This window comes from Oncorhynchus nerka, linkage group LG2 (assembly GCF_034236695.1).
Source record: "Oncorhynchus nerka isolate Pitt River linkage group LG2, Oner_Uvic_2.0, whole genome shotgun sequence".
Classification (NCBI taxonomy): Eukaryota; Metazoa; Chordata; class Actinopteri; order Salmoniformes; family Salmonidae; genus Oncorhynchus; species Oncorhynchus nerka.
This window is the reverse complement of record NC_088397.1, coordinates 86179148-86195831: the sequence shown is the minus strand read 5'-3', so window position 1 is coordinate 86195831 and position 16684 is coordinate 86179148. Positions and strand designations below refer to the sequence as shown.

At 39.6% G+C, this 16684-nt stretch overlaps 1 protein-coding gene across 2 annotated transcripts in view; it reads right to left on the bottom strand.

Moving 5' to 3' along the window:
- Nucleotides 1-630: 630 nt before the first annotated feature.
- The window catches only part of LOC115144088 (replication termination factor 2-like), a 56817-nt gene continuing 40763 nt past the window's right edge, over nucleotides 631-16684 (bottom strand). The window contains exons 6-9 of one of the 2 annotated variants that reach the window (XM_029684799.2): nucleotides 13204-13317; nucleotides 10881-10935; nucleotides 1676-1753; nucleotides 631-1221 (exon numbers count right to left, since the gene is read on the bottom strand). In XM_029684799.2, coding sequence (XP_029540659.2) covers nucleotides 971-1221; nucleotides 1676-1753; nucleotides 10881-10935; nucleotides 13204-13317 — 498 coding nt within the window. In that variant the 3' untranslated portion in view covers nucleotides 631-970. The remainder of the gene's footprint in view (nucleotides 1222-1675; nucleotides 1754-10880; nucleotides 10936-13203; nucleotides 13318-16684) is intronic. The other variant, XM_029684808.2, reaches the window with a different exon arrangement.

Here is a 16684-nt window from a genome sequence, read left to right as displayed (position 1 = left end):
CAGAACATGAGACAAGGCAGTAATTTGGGGATATAACTAAAATACCATCAGAAGGGAACAAATTGATTGTTTCATTCGACTTAATGCACCTTAACTTGTACACAGTGCTATATGTTGTCCTATAATAAAAAGGAATACCCATTTTTAGGGAAAAAAAAACTTTATTTTGACATTGTTTGGATTGAGGGTTGAACAAACATGCCTGGAAAAAGTATTTAAAAGGTATCCGTTTAAATAAAAATCAAATATGAACATTGAAATGTTTATATCAATCTATATTTTGATTGCTGACAAGTTATGTGGAGGAAATGTCAATAGAGTATAAACAGTGTTTACTTACATAAGCAATAAGATGTTATGAATAAACACTCACTATTCCACTTTCTATAAACTAAATCCTTGTAATATAATTTCAAAACATTTTTATAATATATTGCATAGCAAACCATAATCTAAAGATGAATCATAGTGATCCACATCTATAAAAAACAACTAGATAGATAACCTAGATAAGACCATCATATAATACAGCCAATTCATAGAAAAAAGAGGAAAATTAGCAACCCTAACCTATAGCACATGTATTGATTCACCAGCCTGAGCCAAGGATACCTACAAGAAAAAGTCATGTCTAATTCAGTAACACTTTATTAAAATGACACCACCATAAGGGCCCCATCACCTACATACAACACATTCATAAGCAGTGTCAAGTTGATATTCCCTCTGTCACAGAAATGTGCACTTTTACTGCATATTTCAACTTGCCGTTGTTGACATAAGCATTTATGAAACGGGCATGTGCTCATGAATGCATTAAGTTTAGATTATAAATGACTTTATTTTTAGGTACCCTTTAAATAAAGGGTTACCTCAAAGTGTTTCTCACTGCAAATACACAGGAGCACCTGGTTGTGGGGGGGTGGAGTGTGTGTGTGTGTGGGGGTGATATAAGGGATGGTGGGGTCATTTAGAAGTGGTAGGGGGTGTGGGTGACCCAGTTGGACGTCTGGGCTTTGGTGCGCTTGGCTGAACTGTGGCTGGTGAAGAGAGATTTGTAGGTCTCTGACTTCTCTTCCATGGACTGGATGGACCTCTTGCTCCCGGATTCCGCCAAGCTTCCGGATGCCGCCAAGCTTCCGGATGCCGCCAAGCTTCCGGATGCCGCCAAGGGTTTGACCACCTTGGAGGAGGTGGAAGAACCAGAGGGCCCAGGGACTGCTAGGGTGAGAAGACAAAATTACCTATCATGACCACTATTGCTAGGCATAAAATAGAATACTTTGCCACTTTTGTGATAAAATGACAGACAACAGCTCTTAGCTCCCTCAGTAGATGCCTACTGGACAACATTTGTTTGTATTGCTTATAATCTTTTTTATGGAATTTATCTTATTAACACTTTGTTCTAGCTAGCTATTTGTGTAGGTAGCTATCAAGTATACACGATGCCTTCAAATGAACACACACACAGGAATCCGGTCCAGGATGGAGAACACTTTAGGGGTTATGTGCCTTGCTCAGGGGCGCAGTGACAGTTTTAGGGTTAAGACATCATGCTGTTGAGATATGAACTGTAAGGGGAGGAAAGTGTTGGAAAAAGCAATAAAAATGAGTGCAAGCTACACACTATGGTGCACTGCATTGAATGAGTGTTTGTTCAATCCATAAACACCTGGCTGGCTGCGGTCTTCGCCATTTTCTGTTGAAGTTTTGCCCTCTGCAAAAACGGTTTCAGTGGAGTCTGGATTTTCTACATAGGAACAAAACAGGTGAATATGAACAAGAAATACATACAAAGTTTTAACAATCCATAACATCAATCATTATCTATAAAGTCCCTCAATCGAGCAGTGAATTTGAAGCACAGATTCAACCACAAAGATCTTTCAAAGTCCTGTTGGGACTTACCTCTCATGGGAGAACAGATCCTAGTGCCTTGTTCTTTTGTTGTGATGTACAATTTGATGTTGTGATGTATGGTTTGTTTGTGTGAATCGTATCGACAATTGCTTTACAAAGTCATAAAATGAAGATAAGATCAAGCTAAGTTAAGACCAAGTTAATTTATAACTAATGTTTAATGTATTCAAAGCATTTGGGAATTTTCCATGAATAGCTACACGTCCTTTACAGCGTACAAACAACACGTTTTGGGTAAAAAAAAAAATTTTTTTAAAGTATGCTGTACGATTTCCATAAACAAGCCGTTAATAATATCATATGTTAAATCAATTGTGTTTAAAACATTTGAAAATGGCTTGATGTCAAAGTGGAAGTTGAATACCATAACAGCCTCTTCCTAATTTCCATTGGTTGGACCCTGTTCTCTTCAATTGAGAACATAGACAATGTAATAATATTCCATGGTGGTGCAAATGTTTAGGCCTTGTTACAGTTTTGACTTAAATCAGCTTGAAAAGCTATGGCAAGATTTGAAAACGGTTTTAAACAATGATCAACAACCAACCTGACAGAGATTGAAGATTTTTAAAAAGAATAATGGGCGTACTATTGTACAATCCAGGTGTGCAAAGCTCTTAGAAACATACCCCAAAAGACTCACAGCTGTAATTGCTGCCAACGGTGTATTGTCCCAGGGGGGTTCATACTTATGGGGTATTGTTTGTAGGCCAGAGACACAAAATGTCAAATTAATCCATTTTGAATTCAGGCTGTAACAACAACAAAAAAAATGTGGAAAAAGTCCAGGGATGTGAATAGTTACAGCTGAAGTCAGAAGTTTACATACAACTTAGCCAAATATATTTAAACTCTGTTTTTCACAATTCCTGACATTTAATTACAGTAAAAATTCCCTGTCTTAGGTCAGTTAGGATCACAACTTTAATTTAAGAATGTGAAATTTCAGAATAATAGTAGAGAGAATGATTTATTACAGCTGTTATTTCTTTCATCACATTCCCACTGGGTCAGAAGTTTGCATACACTCAATTAGTATTTGGTAGCATTGCCTTTAAATTGCTTAACTTGGGTCAAACGTTTCAGGTAGTCTTCCACAAACTTCCCACAATAAGGGGTGAATTTTGGCCCATTCCTCCTGAAAGAGCTGGTGTAACTGAGTCAGGTTTGTTGGCCTCCTTGCTCGCACACACTTTTTAAGTTCTGCCCACAAATGTTCTATAGGATTGAGGTTAGGGCTTTGTGATGGCCACTCCAATACCTTGACTTTGTTGTCCTTAAGCCATTTTGCCACAACTTTGGAAGTATGCGTGGGGTTTTTGTCCATTTGGAAGACACTTTTGTGACCAAGATTTAACTGTCTTGAGATGTTGCTTCAATATAACCACATCATTTTCATGATGCCATCTATTTTGCGAAGTGCACCAGTCCTTCCCACAGCAAAGCACCCCAACAACATGATGCTGCCACCCCCATGCTTCACGGTTGGGATGGTGTTCTTTGGCATGCAAGCATCTCCTTTTTCCTCCAAACATAACAATGGTCATTATGGCCAAAGAGTTCTATTTTTGTTTCATCAGACCAGAGGACATTTCTCCAAATGTATGATCTTTGTCCCCATTTGCAGTTGCAAAACGTAGTCTGGCTTTTTAAATTGCGGTTTTGGAGCAGTGGCTTCTTCCTTGCTGAGCGGCCTTTCAGGTTATGTCGATATAGGACTCGTTTTACTATGGATATAGATACTTTTGTACCGGTTTCCTCCAGCATCTTCACAAGGTCCTTTGCTGTTGTTCTGGGATTGATTTGCACTTTTCGCACTAAAGTACGTTCATCTCTAGGAGACAGAACGCATCTCCTTCCTGAACGGTATGACGGCTGCGTGGTCCCATGGTGTTTATACTTACGTACTATTGTTTGCAAAGATGAACGTGGTATCTTCAGGCATTTGGAAATTACTCCCAAGGATGAACCAGACTTGTGGAGGTCTACCATTTTTTTCTGAGGTCTTGGCTGATTTCTTTTGATTTTCCCATGATGTCAAGCAAAGAGGCACTCAGTTTGAAGTTAGGCCTTGAAATACATCCACAGGTACTCCTCCAATTGACTCAATGTCAATCAGCCTATCAGAAGCTTCTAAAGCCATGACATAATTTTCTCGAATTTTCCAAGCTGTATAAAACCTCTCTAGGGTATGTGGGGCGGTAGCTTCCCACCTGGCCAACATCCAGTGAAATTGCAGAGCGCCAAATTCAAAAACAGAAATACTCATAAAAATTCATGAAGCATACAAGTGTTATACATGGGTTTAAAGATAAACTTCTTCTTAATCCAACCATGGTGTTAGATTTCAAAAAGGCTTTATGGCGAAAGCATACCATGCGATTATCTGAGAACCGCGCCCAGCAGACAAATCATTACAAACAGTAACCAGCCAAGTAGAAGAGTTACACAAGTCAGAAATAGAGATAAAATGAATCACTTACCTTTGACGATCTTCATATGGTTGCACTCAACTAACTCGTAAAGTTAGTAGAAACATGTCAAACGATGTTTAGAATCAATCCTAAGGTTGTTTTTAGCCTAAATAATCGATAATATTTCAACCGGACAATAACGTCATCAATGTAAAAGGTAAACAAGAAAGGCACATTATCGGTCGCGCGCATGAAAAAGCTCTGTGACACTGGAGGGTCCAGTCATTCAGACTGCTCTTACTCCCTCATTTTACAGAATACAAGTCTGAAACAATTTCTAAAGACTGTTGACATCTAGTAGAAGGCATAGGAAGTGTAATTTGAGTCCTAAGTCAATGGATACTGTAGTGGCATTGAATAGAAAAAAAAGAGAAAAAAAATCCTACTTCCTGGATGGATTTTTCTCTGGTTTTCGCCTGCCAAATCAGTTCTGTTATACTCACAGTAATTATTTTTAACAGTTTTGGAAACTTTAAGAGGGTTTCCTACCATTATATGCATATCCTAGTTTCTGGGCCTGAATAGCAGGCAGTTTACTTTGGGCACACTTTTCATCTGGAGGTGAAAATAGTGCCCCCTACCCTAGAGAAGTTAAAGGCACAGTCAACTTAGTGTATGTAAACTTCTGACCCACTGGAATTGTGATACAGTGAATTATAAGTGAAATAATCTGTCTGTAAACAATTATTTGAAAAATGACTTGTGTCATGCACAAAGTAGATGTCCTAACCGACTTGCCAAAACTATAGTTTGTTAACAAGAAATTTGGGGAGTGGTTAAAAAACGAGTTTTAATGACTCCAACCTAAGTGTATGTAAAACTTCAACTGTACGTTCCCCAGCAAGAGTAATGTCGCCCAAACAGAAAGGGAACTAACAAAGAGTTACTGACAACAATCAAAACATAACAGGTGTGGTTTTAGGAGGGGTTCTGAAAGACACTCATGGGTGTGTCCACTGACTAGCAACAACAACTGGAACCTAAAAGACACCCACAATGAGCACCCACTAAATTTGCAGAAGAAGAGGCAATGAAAAGAAAAACCTACACAAAACTTAACAGGAAGCAGACCAAATAGTGGAGCAAAATTTAAAACAGGGAAGACCAGATAGAGGATTGTTTGTCTAGAAATCAAAATCGGGTTCGTCACATCTATCAAGACAACTGAAGCACTGGGCCAGCCACTTTTATTTAATATAACTAGGCAAGTCAGTTAAGAACTAATTCTTATTTACAATGGCGGCCTACCCCAGCCAAACCCAGACGACGCTGGGACAATTGTGCGACACACTATAAGACTCCCAATCATGGCCAGATGTGATACAGCCTGGATTCGAACCAGGGACTGTAGTGACACCCCTTGCACTGATGCAGTGCCTTAGACCGCTGCCAATAGCACTTGGGCCAGCACAGGTGAAACACCTTCCTACTAACGAGATGGCAACCAGTACAGGTGTAACACATACTAACGAGGTGAAACCAATCGGTGCGCCCTACGTGCTAAAGTCAAACCTCAAAACATAAATGGAAAAAACAAAACTTGTTTTTCATCAAACGCCTTGTTCACTCGTCAAGTAGTGCATTGTTTAATCATTTTAGGCTAAAACAGGAAACCACAGAGAGAGAAAGAGAGCTGAGCAGGGAGTCTTGCCTCTCTCCAAGCCAGACCGCAGAAGTACCTGCTCAAAATATGACTGTCTGAACCAAGTTCACACAGTGTTTGTACAGTGGTGGATAATATGGCGTATACTACTTTTTTCAGTGGGCATTGCATATTCTCACATCTTAATCCCCACTGATGCGAATCAAAGTAGTGTAGTGGAGGTATAAGCCGTATCAATTAATAAGGCTGATGGAACAGATCATGAATGTTAATCTTAAAATTGATAAATAATTTTTTATTCACATTTTAGGCACAGCAATATACACACTTAAGCCTACACGCAAATGATCCAAAATGCAATTTATGGGGGAAAAAACTGTTCTAAAATGCACATGTGACCGGCCTGTACAAACGGGAGATCTAAAGATGCAACAACTATCATGGGTTTCTAATATGACTAGGATAATGCCTTTGGCTGCTAAACAATTAAATGTTTTAAAAATATTTTAATTAGATATTTCTATGGTCGGATTATGGCTGGGTATGCCTCCATAATATGAAGTAAAACATCCAGGTTTCAAACAATTAAGGAACAGGAAAAATATAGATGCTAATGATATGTCTTCTGGTATATGGAAAGGCTTTCCCAAAAACCTCAATTTAATGTTAACTAGCCTTCCTGGTAGGATAATATCATGATTATTTGCATCAATCCAGTGGCCATTTGTTATGCAAACTCCATCTATTTTTTTTTATTTTAAATGTTACCTTTATTTAACTAGGCAAGTCAGTTAAGAACAAATTCTTATTTTCAATGACGGCCTTCAGGGGCATATGGGGTTAACTTGACGGCCTGTTCAGGGGCAGAACGACAGATTTGTACCTTGTCAGCTCGGGGATTTGAACTTGCAACCTTCCAGTTACTAGTCCAACGCTCTAACCACTAGGCTACCCTGCCGCCCCATGTGCAGTACAGAAACACCGGACATTTTCAGCTTCCAGGAATTGTGTACAGAGATCCTTGCGACATGGGGCTGTGAATTATCATACTGAAACGTGAGGTGGTGGGAGCGGATGGATGGCACAGCAATAGGCCTCAGGATCTTGTCAGTGTACATTTGCATTCAAATTTCCATAGAGAAAATTGTGTTCATTGTCCATAGCTTATGCCTCCCCATACAATATCCCTACCGCCATCCTGGGGCACCCTGTTCACAATGTTGACATCAGCAAACCGCTGGAGTAGGCTTATGGTAGAGAAATTAACATTAAATCCTCTGGCAACAGCTCTGGTGGACATTATTGCAGTCAACATGCCAATTGCACGCTCCAAAAAACTTAAGACATCTGTGGCATTGTGTTGTGTGACAAAACTGCACATTTGAGTGGTAATTAATTGTTCCCAGCACAAGGTGCACCTGTGTAATGATCATACTGTGTAATCAGCTTCTTTACATGCCACACCAGTCTTGTGGATGGATTATCTTGGCAAAGATGAAATGCTCAAGAACAGGGATATAAACAAATTTATGCACAAAATTTGAGAGAAATAAGCTTTTATTTCAGCTCCTGAAACATGGGACCAACATGTTTACATGTTGCGTTTATATTCAGTGTATGTCTTTACCTTAATTATTTTTGTACTGACCCCCTTGCTGGCTCTATGCACACTCACTAGACTCTGCCCACACACACTTTACGTACACTGCAGCTACACTGATTATTATATATCCTGATTGCCTGGTCACTTTTACCCCTACCTACACGTACATACTGTTACTTCAACTACCCCGTACGGCTGTACATTGACTCAGTACTGGTACTCCTTGTATATAGCCTCATTACTAACTTTAAAGTACTTTTTTAATTAAAATGTTGTGTTACTTTTTAACTCTGCACTGTTGGGAATGGGTAAGCATTACACAGTAGTCTACACCTGTTGTATTCGGTGCAGGTGACCAATACAATTTGATTTGACTATGTCCACATGGCCCATTTGAGTTTTGTAGATGAATAACATATGTATAAAACAAAAATAAGATATGTCCTCCACACTTCCTACTAGGAATGCACAATATATCGGTGAACATATCGGAATTGGACGATATTAGCTAAAAAGGCCTCGATGTCTAGTTTAACACCGATGTGAAAAACCGATGTCAAAGCTGACATGCATACCTATATAACGTAGGTACATGAAGTAATGACACCACGTAAAATTTTGCGCTACACGTGCAACACAGCATTCCTAACCTAGTCCACAATGTCTGCTGTGTGGATCGAGCAGTCAACAAGTCAAGCAGTCACTTGAAAGAGTAAGAACATTTCAGCGAGACAACTAAAAGGCGAAATCCATTAACGCCAAGATAATATAATTCACTGCCCTCAACAATCAACCGTCCTCTGTTGTGGGTGATGTTGGCTTTCGTGACTGGTCGAGCACCGGTACACACTAACGTTACCAAGTGCGCAATTTTTCAGATGTTGCCCTACCGGAGTTACACAGTAATAGCGCCACTGCTATTAACTTCACAACATACTATGGAAAGTCGTTTGGGTCTTTGGAAACGTCAAATAACACTATTTGACAATAACACTATTTGACGCGTTAAATAAGCTTTTAATTTGACACGTCAAATATCACCATTCTATAATAAAATGTTGTGTGTTTCTGAATTTGCACGTGCAAGCCAAGCTCCACCATTACTATCAGTAGCACTGTCAAAGCTGTACAAAAAAGTGTGCAAACAAGCAAACACCGGTCCCGAACGATGTGTTTACAATACCGCGTTGGTAATAAAACATTATTTGTTTTATTTGTTCTATCCCAGAAGACTGCAACTTCTGGGGTAGCTAGCTAGCTTTATCTTGGTACCTAGCTAGCAGTAATACAACCAGCCTGAAAACAATGACAATTCTTTGCAATGATTTAAGAATCCTTGAGAGTAAGTATTAGCTATTGAACTTCAGTTCATGAAAATAAATAGCTAGCCAGCTACTTAACCCTGTGGCCCAAAGCTAACATTATAAGCAGGCAGCTAGCTTCATCTGGCTAGTGAGGCTCGACCTGACCGGGTTATGTGTTGTGAAGCTAGCCACAATAAGGATTAGGCACAAGTGGAATTTGCGGGTTGCCTTCAAAATAAAAGTACCTCTTTATAAGTGATGCAGAAGGTTACAATTGGTGGAATCATGACATATTTAGACTAGATAATGTTAAACAATGTTGGAATGTGAAACAATGAAATGGGGTATCAGTCTACTCAGTGACACCCACAGAACACAACTGTGAGGAGTTTACGCAAATATTTGCGTTGTTGCTCTTATCGTGGGACTGTGATTGTGTGAAATCACCTCCCCAGTCAGCCTATTGTGTGTATTGACATTCATATTGCACTGTACAGCTTTACCTAAGGATTGGGGATCAATGAAATGGGATATCAGTCTACTCAATACCCAATATATTTTTTCCCAACGCCTCAGACTACAAAACATCCACGCAGTATTATTTGTCTTCTGGAATAGTGTTCAATACACATAGGTTGACAATAAATGTGGCTCAATTCACAGTCCCGCAATAAGAGCTACAATTCTAATGTTCTCTGGGTGTCACTGAGTAGACTGATAACCCATGTCATTGATCCACAATCCATAGGTAAGACTGTACAGTGAAATAAGTACGACCCCAATACAATTGTAAAGTATAATACATGCGTGATTTCAACAGATTTTTGTCAAATTAACAAATTATTATATTTTGTTGATTTCATATAACATTTCAACCTCGTTTAGCATGATCTATTCAATATTGGCATAATTCTACTATTTGTATTCATTCGCATCACTGTCAATTACATACTTTTATTTTGAAGGCTAACCGCAAAGTCCACTATTGTGGCTAATCCTTATTGTAGCTAGCTTCACATAGATGGGTCCGACCACCATTAATAAAATAATAACTGTGTTATAAATTAAGGTTATTTTAGATGATGACACCTAGCTATATAGTTAGCTAGCTAATGATAGCTACTGAAACAGATGTTGTTGTTTTGCTCTGTTTTTAGTGAAGAACAATGTTTGCATCCATGAGCTAGCTAGCTTTTTTTATGACCAGCACTGTAGGTGTGCGAGACAACTTTACGAGCATCATAGCATACATATCGATGAATCGTGGTGACATATTAAATACGAGTGATAGTGTAATCAATGTGTAATAACTACGTAAAAAATGTATGAACGTGTTAAATTATTATGAGAAGTACAGTCATATTCAGGTCCTGATTGGTCAACAAGCTTATTTGACATGTCAAATAGTGTTATTTGATGTGTATCTTTTTTGACATGCAAAGACCCAAACGGCGTTCCATAGAAATCCTGGTTGAGAATGAAACGACTGAACAACGAAACAGCACAGCATACAGTAAGTGAAAGAAATAGGTTTTGAATATGTTTTACTGGTAATGGGGACATACGTAAATGCCAACAAAATAACTTTTTGGTCAGTGTAGTGAATGTGTGTGTGTGTGTGTAACCTTTATTTAACTAGGCAAGTCAGTTATGAACAAATTCATATTTAAAATGACGGCCTACCCCGGCCAAGGCTGGGCCAATTGTGCGCCGCCCTGTGGGACTCCCAATCATAGCCGGATGCGATACAGCCTGGATCCGAACCAAGGACTGTAGTGACGCCTCTGGCACTGAGATGCAGTGCCTTAGACCACTGTGTCCATGTGTGTGTTAACTATTTAACTGTAATAGAATGCTTAAAAGGGCTGCTAAAATGTTAAATATTGGTTATCGGTATCGTTTTTTTTGCCAAGGAAAATATTGGATATCGGTATCGGCCAAAAATGTTTTATAGGTGCATCACTACTTCCTACCTTTTGACTCTGATGGCTTGGAAACAGTCTCAGAAAAGTTGCTCTTCTTTGATTTCTAAAAAAAAACAAAAAAATTAAAAAAACATTTTATCGTAAATTCCAGGCAACTCACATAACTAGGGGAGAATCCTAACTTCTACCTATGGTGAGTCAAATCTACACTTTGACATCAATGCATCATGAATAGGTGGAAAATTGACTGAAAGGGATAGTTCACCCATATTACAAATTTGTTTCCTTACTCTGTCAACCAGATGTGTCAAACTCATTCCACGGACGGCCAAGTGTCTGCAGGTTTTCGCTCCACCCTTCTACTTCATTGTTTAATTAAGTTCACTAATTAGTAAGGAACCCCCATCACCTGGTTGTCTAGGTCTGAATTTAATTGAAATCCCAGAAAGCCACAAACACTCGACCCTCCACGGAAAGATTTGACACCACTGCTGTAAACAGTCTATGGACAAAGTTTAAAATGCTAACTTTTTTGCATTTGTGGCACAAATCCATTGCAAGTCAATGGTACCTATATTACAATTTTCGCGCTTCATCTCCAAATCATACTAAAGTATCTTAAAATTGATTGTGTAACTCAATTAAGTTACTTAAATATGATTTGGACATGAAGCACAAAAATGTGAACCCTTTGGAATTACCTGTACTTCAGAAAAATTTTAATGACCAATTTATGCAGATCTTCATCTAAGTCACAACAAGACAAACACAGTCTGCTTAAACTAATAACACAAACAATTATATGTTTTCATGTCTTTATTGAACACACCGTGTAAACATTCACAGTGCAGGGTGGGAAAAGTATGTGAACCCTTGGATTTAATAACTGGTTGACCCTCCTTTGGCAGCAATAACCTCAACCAAACATTTTCTGTAGTTGCGGATCAGACCTACACGATGGTCAGGAGGAATTTTGGACCATTCCTCTTCACAAAACTGTTTCAGTTCAGCAATATTCTTGGGATGTCTGGTGTGAACCACTCTCGAGGTCATGCCACAGCATCTCAATGGGGTTGAGGTCAGGACTCTGACTGGGCCACTCCAGAAGGCTTATGTTCTTCTGTTGAAGCCATTCTGTTGTTGATTGACTCCTATGTTTTGGGTCAGTCCTTGAGCTTCAATAGGCGGACAGAAAGCCTTACATTCTCCTGCAAAATGTCTTGATAAACTTGGGAATTCGTTTTTCCGTCGATGATAGTAAGCTGTCCAGGCCCCGAGCAGCAAAGCAGCTTCAAACCATGATGCTCCCTTCACCATACTTTACAGTTGGGATGAGGTTTTGATGTTGGTATGATGTGCCTTTTTTTTCTCCACACATAGTGTTGTGTGTTCCTTCCAAACAACTCAACTTTAGTTTAATCTATCCACGTAATATTTTGCCAGTAGCACTGTGGAACATCCAGATGCTCTTTTGTGAACTTCAGATGTGCAGGAATGTTTTTTTTTGGACAGCAGTTACTTCTTCCGTGGTATCCTCCCATGAACACCATTCTTGTTGACCGTTTTATGTATCGTAGACTCGCCAACAGAGATGTTAGCATGTTCCAGAGATTTCTGTAAGTCTGACACACTAGGATTCTTAACCTCATTGAGCATTCTGCGCTGTGCTCTTGCATTCATCTTTGTAGGACGGTCACACTTAGGGAGAGTAGCAACAGTGCTGAATTTTCTCCATTTATAGACAATTTGTCTTACTGTGGACGGATGAACATCAAGGCTTTTAGAGATACTTTTGTAACCCTTTCCAGCTTTATGAAAGTCAACATTTCTTAATCTTGGGTCTTCTGAGATATATTTTATTCGTGGCATGGTTCACATCAGGCAATGCTTCTTGAGAATAGCAATAGTTTTTATAGGACAGGGTATCTCTAACCAACATCTCCAATCTTGTCTCATTGATTGGACTCCTCAGTAGCTGACTCCAATTAGCTTTTGGAGAAGTCATTAGCCTAGGCGTTCACATACTTCTTCCAACCTACACTGTGCATGTTTAAATGATGTATTCAACAGACAGAAATACAATAATTTGTGTGTTATTAGTTTAAGCAGACTGTGTTTGTCTGTTGTGATTTAGATGAAGATCAGATCTAATTTTATGATCAATTTATGAAGAAATCCAGATAATTCCAAAGGGTTCACATACTTTTTCTTGCCACTGTAGGTACCATTCTTGCATTGGAATTGTAGTGTGCCAAAAAAGCAAAAAAGCTAACAACCAACATGTAATTTTGTAATTTGGATGAACTATCCCTTTAAGTGGAAGTTAGGATTAACCCTTAACATTTGATTTGAAAACTCTAGGAACACAAACCTTTGTTGCCTTGGCCTTGGCTCTCTTCTCCTCCATTATCTCCCTCAGTTTCTCCACCTCCTCCTTGGTCCCGTTGAGGACGACGAGGTCTTCTTCTTTGAAAGGGTCGCCACACTACAACCAAGAGAAGGTTTAGCTAAGCCCTGACATTTTTCTACATTATTTTTATGACATACATGCTTTTCAGTATCTTATTTTAATTAATGAATTTAACATAACATTGATGGCTTAATGAAAAGCTTCATTTAGGGCTTCTCACCTACGGTATGTCTATTTTATGCACAATGTTCAAAAAAACAACAACAAGTTAAACATATGAAATACATTTGGTGTACTTTAGAGCCGCAACAACAAAGACATGAAGCAAAGGTCATAGTTCAGTCAGTGTACTGCGGATCAATAACACAATCCAAATGTCAGTGGTACATAGTTACAATCACAAAACAATAAATAGTTGAATAGCCTAAGCCTAGTACTAAGATATTACAACCCATAGAGATCCTATTATATTACTAGAGGGGCTATATCATAAACCCTCAAAGTTCCAAAATGGGGACAAAATGGCAGCCACCTTGGTCAGGGAGAAATCCAAAACCAGTCTAATTGGAATGAATGTCAGGAGGCATAGGTGCAGGAAAATAAAGTAAGGCATGTGATGTATCAGAAATTGTGTGATGGAATTATAGTCAACCTATAATATTGTTATATAATTATAAATACAGTTTATATGGGTTTTATACACATTTTCTATTTATAGCCTCTAAAATATATGTAAATAGACCATAAATGTCTCAGATTTTGTTTCCTTGGAAAGCTGTGAGTGTTATTATATGATCCAATATCAGTACTTGTTGCATTTACAACTTGTCTAAGTCCTATCATCAACTGATTTGAGCAAGTGTATGGCTGTCGATTGACTGCATTGTTTGAATGGTATGTTGGCATATTTGCAGTTAATTAAACAAAATTATGGAATCATTCCTCCAAAACTGGCTGGCTGTCGAGCTAAAAACACATACAGTGTAGATAAATTCTTCACATTCAATGTTTTGCAAAATATCTTATCACAGCACTAGAAAACCATGGGTGACCAACTCCCTGACCAACATGGCTGACGTTTGGACCATCATAAGAAGGCTCATGTCCATTCCAGTATTATAATTCTATGTTACAACCCCTGTCACACAAAGCTAACAGGCATGAATGGCATATGGGAATTTAGATCGGGAAGTTAGGAACAAATATACACAGGCTGTTAGGAAAGCTACGGCTAGCTTTTCAAACAGAAAGTTGCATCCTGTAGCACAAACTCCAAAAAGTTCAGGGACGCTGTAAAGTCCATGGAGAATAAGAGCACCTCCTCCCAGCTGCCCACTGCACTGAGGCTAGGAAACACTGTCACCACCGATAAATCCACTATAACTGATCATTTCAATGAGCATTTTTCTACGGCTGGCCATGCTTTCCACCTGGCTACCCCTACCCCGGTCAATAGCCCTGCACCCCCCACAGCAACTCGCCCAAGCCTCCCCCATTTCTCCTTCGAAACAAATCCAGATAGCTGATGTTCAGAAAGAGCTGCAAAATCTGAAAGCCTATAAATCAGCCGGGCTAGACAATCTGGACCCTCTCTTTCTAAAAATATCAGCCGAAATTGTTGCAACCCCAATTACTGTTCAACCTCTCTTTCGTATTGTCTGACATTCCCAAAGATTGGAAAGCAGCTGCGGTCATCCCCCTCTTCAAAGGGGGAGACACTCTAGACCCAAACTGCTACAGACCTATTTCTATCCTACCCTGCCTTTCTAACTAAGGTCTTCGAAAGCCAAGTTAAAAAACAGATTCCCGACCATTTCGAATCCCACCGTACCTTCCCCGCTATGAAATCTGGTTTCAGAGCTGGTCATGGGTGCACCTCAGCCACGCTCAAGGTCCTAAATGATATCATAACTGCCATCGATAAGAGACAATACTGTGCAGCCGTATTCATCGACCTTCATCGACCTGGCCAAGGCTTTCGACTTTGTCAATCACCGCATTATTATCAGCAGACTCGACAGCCTTGGCTTCTCAAATGATTGCCTCGCCTGGTTCACCAACTACTTCTCTGATTGAGTTCAGTGTGTCAAATCGGAGGGCCTGTTGTCCGGACCTCTGGCAGTCTCTATGGGGGTGCCACAGGGTTCCATTCTCGGGCTGACTCTCTTCTCTGTATACATCAATGATGTCGCTTTTGCTGCTGGTGATTCTCTGATCCACCTCTACGCTGACAACACCATTCTACATACATCTGGCGCTTCTTTGGACACTGTGTTAACTAACCTCCAGACGAGCTTCAATGCCATACAACTCTCCTTCCGTGGCCTCCAACTGCTCTTAAATGCAAGTAAAACTAAATGTATGCTCTTCAACCGATCTCTGCCCGCCCGTCCAGCATCACTACTCTAGACGGTTCTGACTTAGAATATGTGGACAACTACAAATACCTAGGTGTCTGGTTAGACTGTAAACTCTCCTTCCAGACTCACATTAAACATCTCCAATCCAAAATTAAATCTAGAATCAGCTTCCTATTTCACAACAAAGCCTCCTTCATTCACGCTGCCAAACATACCCTCTGGCCATACTACCTATCCTCGACTTTGGCGATGTCATTTACAAAATATCCTCCAAAATAACATTGAACCAGACATTGTAGTCTTCTGGTGACAGCGATGGGGAAGAAATGGCAATCAACAGTGTCGTTGTCACAGAAGTTGACCAAGTTTTGAAATCACTGCGATGCTCGGTGGAAGCAGAGTATGATGGCTAAGCAGATGGAGAAAGTTCTGGCATTTGATTGCAATTGCGGAGGGAGTCGAAAAGAGAACAAAGATGGCTTGTTGTATAAAACACCTGTCTTTCCGGATTACATCCTCATACTAAGGGCAACCACGGCATCCGTGACAGAGGGAGAAGCGTTCATCCATGTATGCGAACATAGCTAGCTAATAATGCCTGTGTACCAGTGCTGGTGTAGGTATTGGTAAGCATGTTTCCATAATTCTAACAGTTCACATATTAACTAGGCCTATATTTTTTGGCCCAAATGCTGCATGGACCAGTGTGGAAATGATAATAAAAGTGCAGGAATTCATTTTTTTATTTAACCTTTATTTAACTAGGCAAGTCAGTTAAGAAAAAAAATATTATTTACAATGACGGCCTACCCCTCCCCAAACCCGGACGACTCTGGGCCAATTGTACGCCGCCCTATGGGACTCCCTATCACGATTTGTCCATAAAAACAAAAAACACTGACCTATGTGGATCACTACTGAATGTTTAATTCATGAATAAAACGAGAGGTTAGACACATGCAGACTAATAACGTCACACTCAGCCAAAGGAAGACAAAAGCCAACCAGCAGGGGGGACCTATTGTGTCCTGGTGGCAGCTCAATGTGACCTCTGAACATGTTAACACAACAAGGGCTAATCT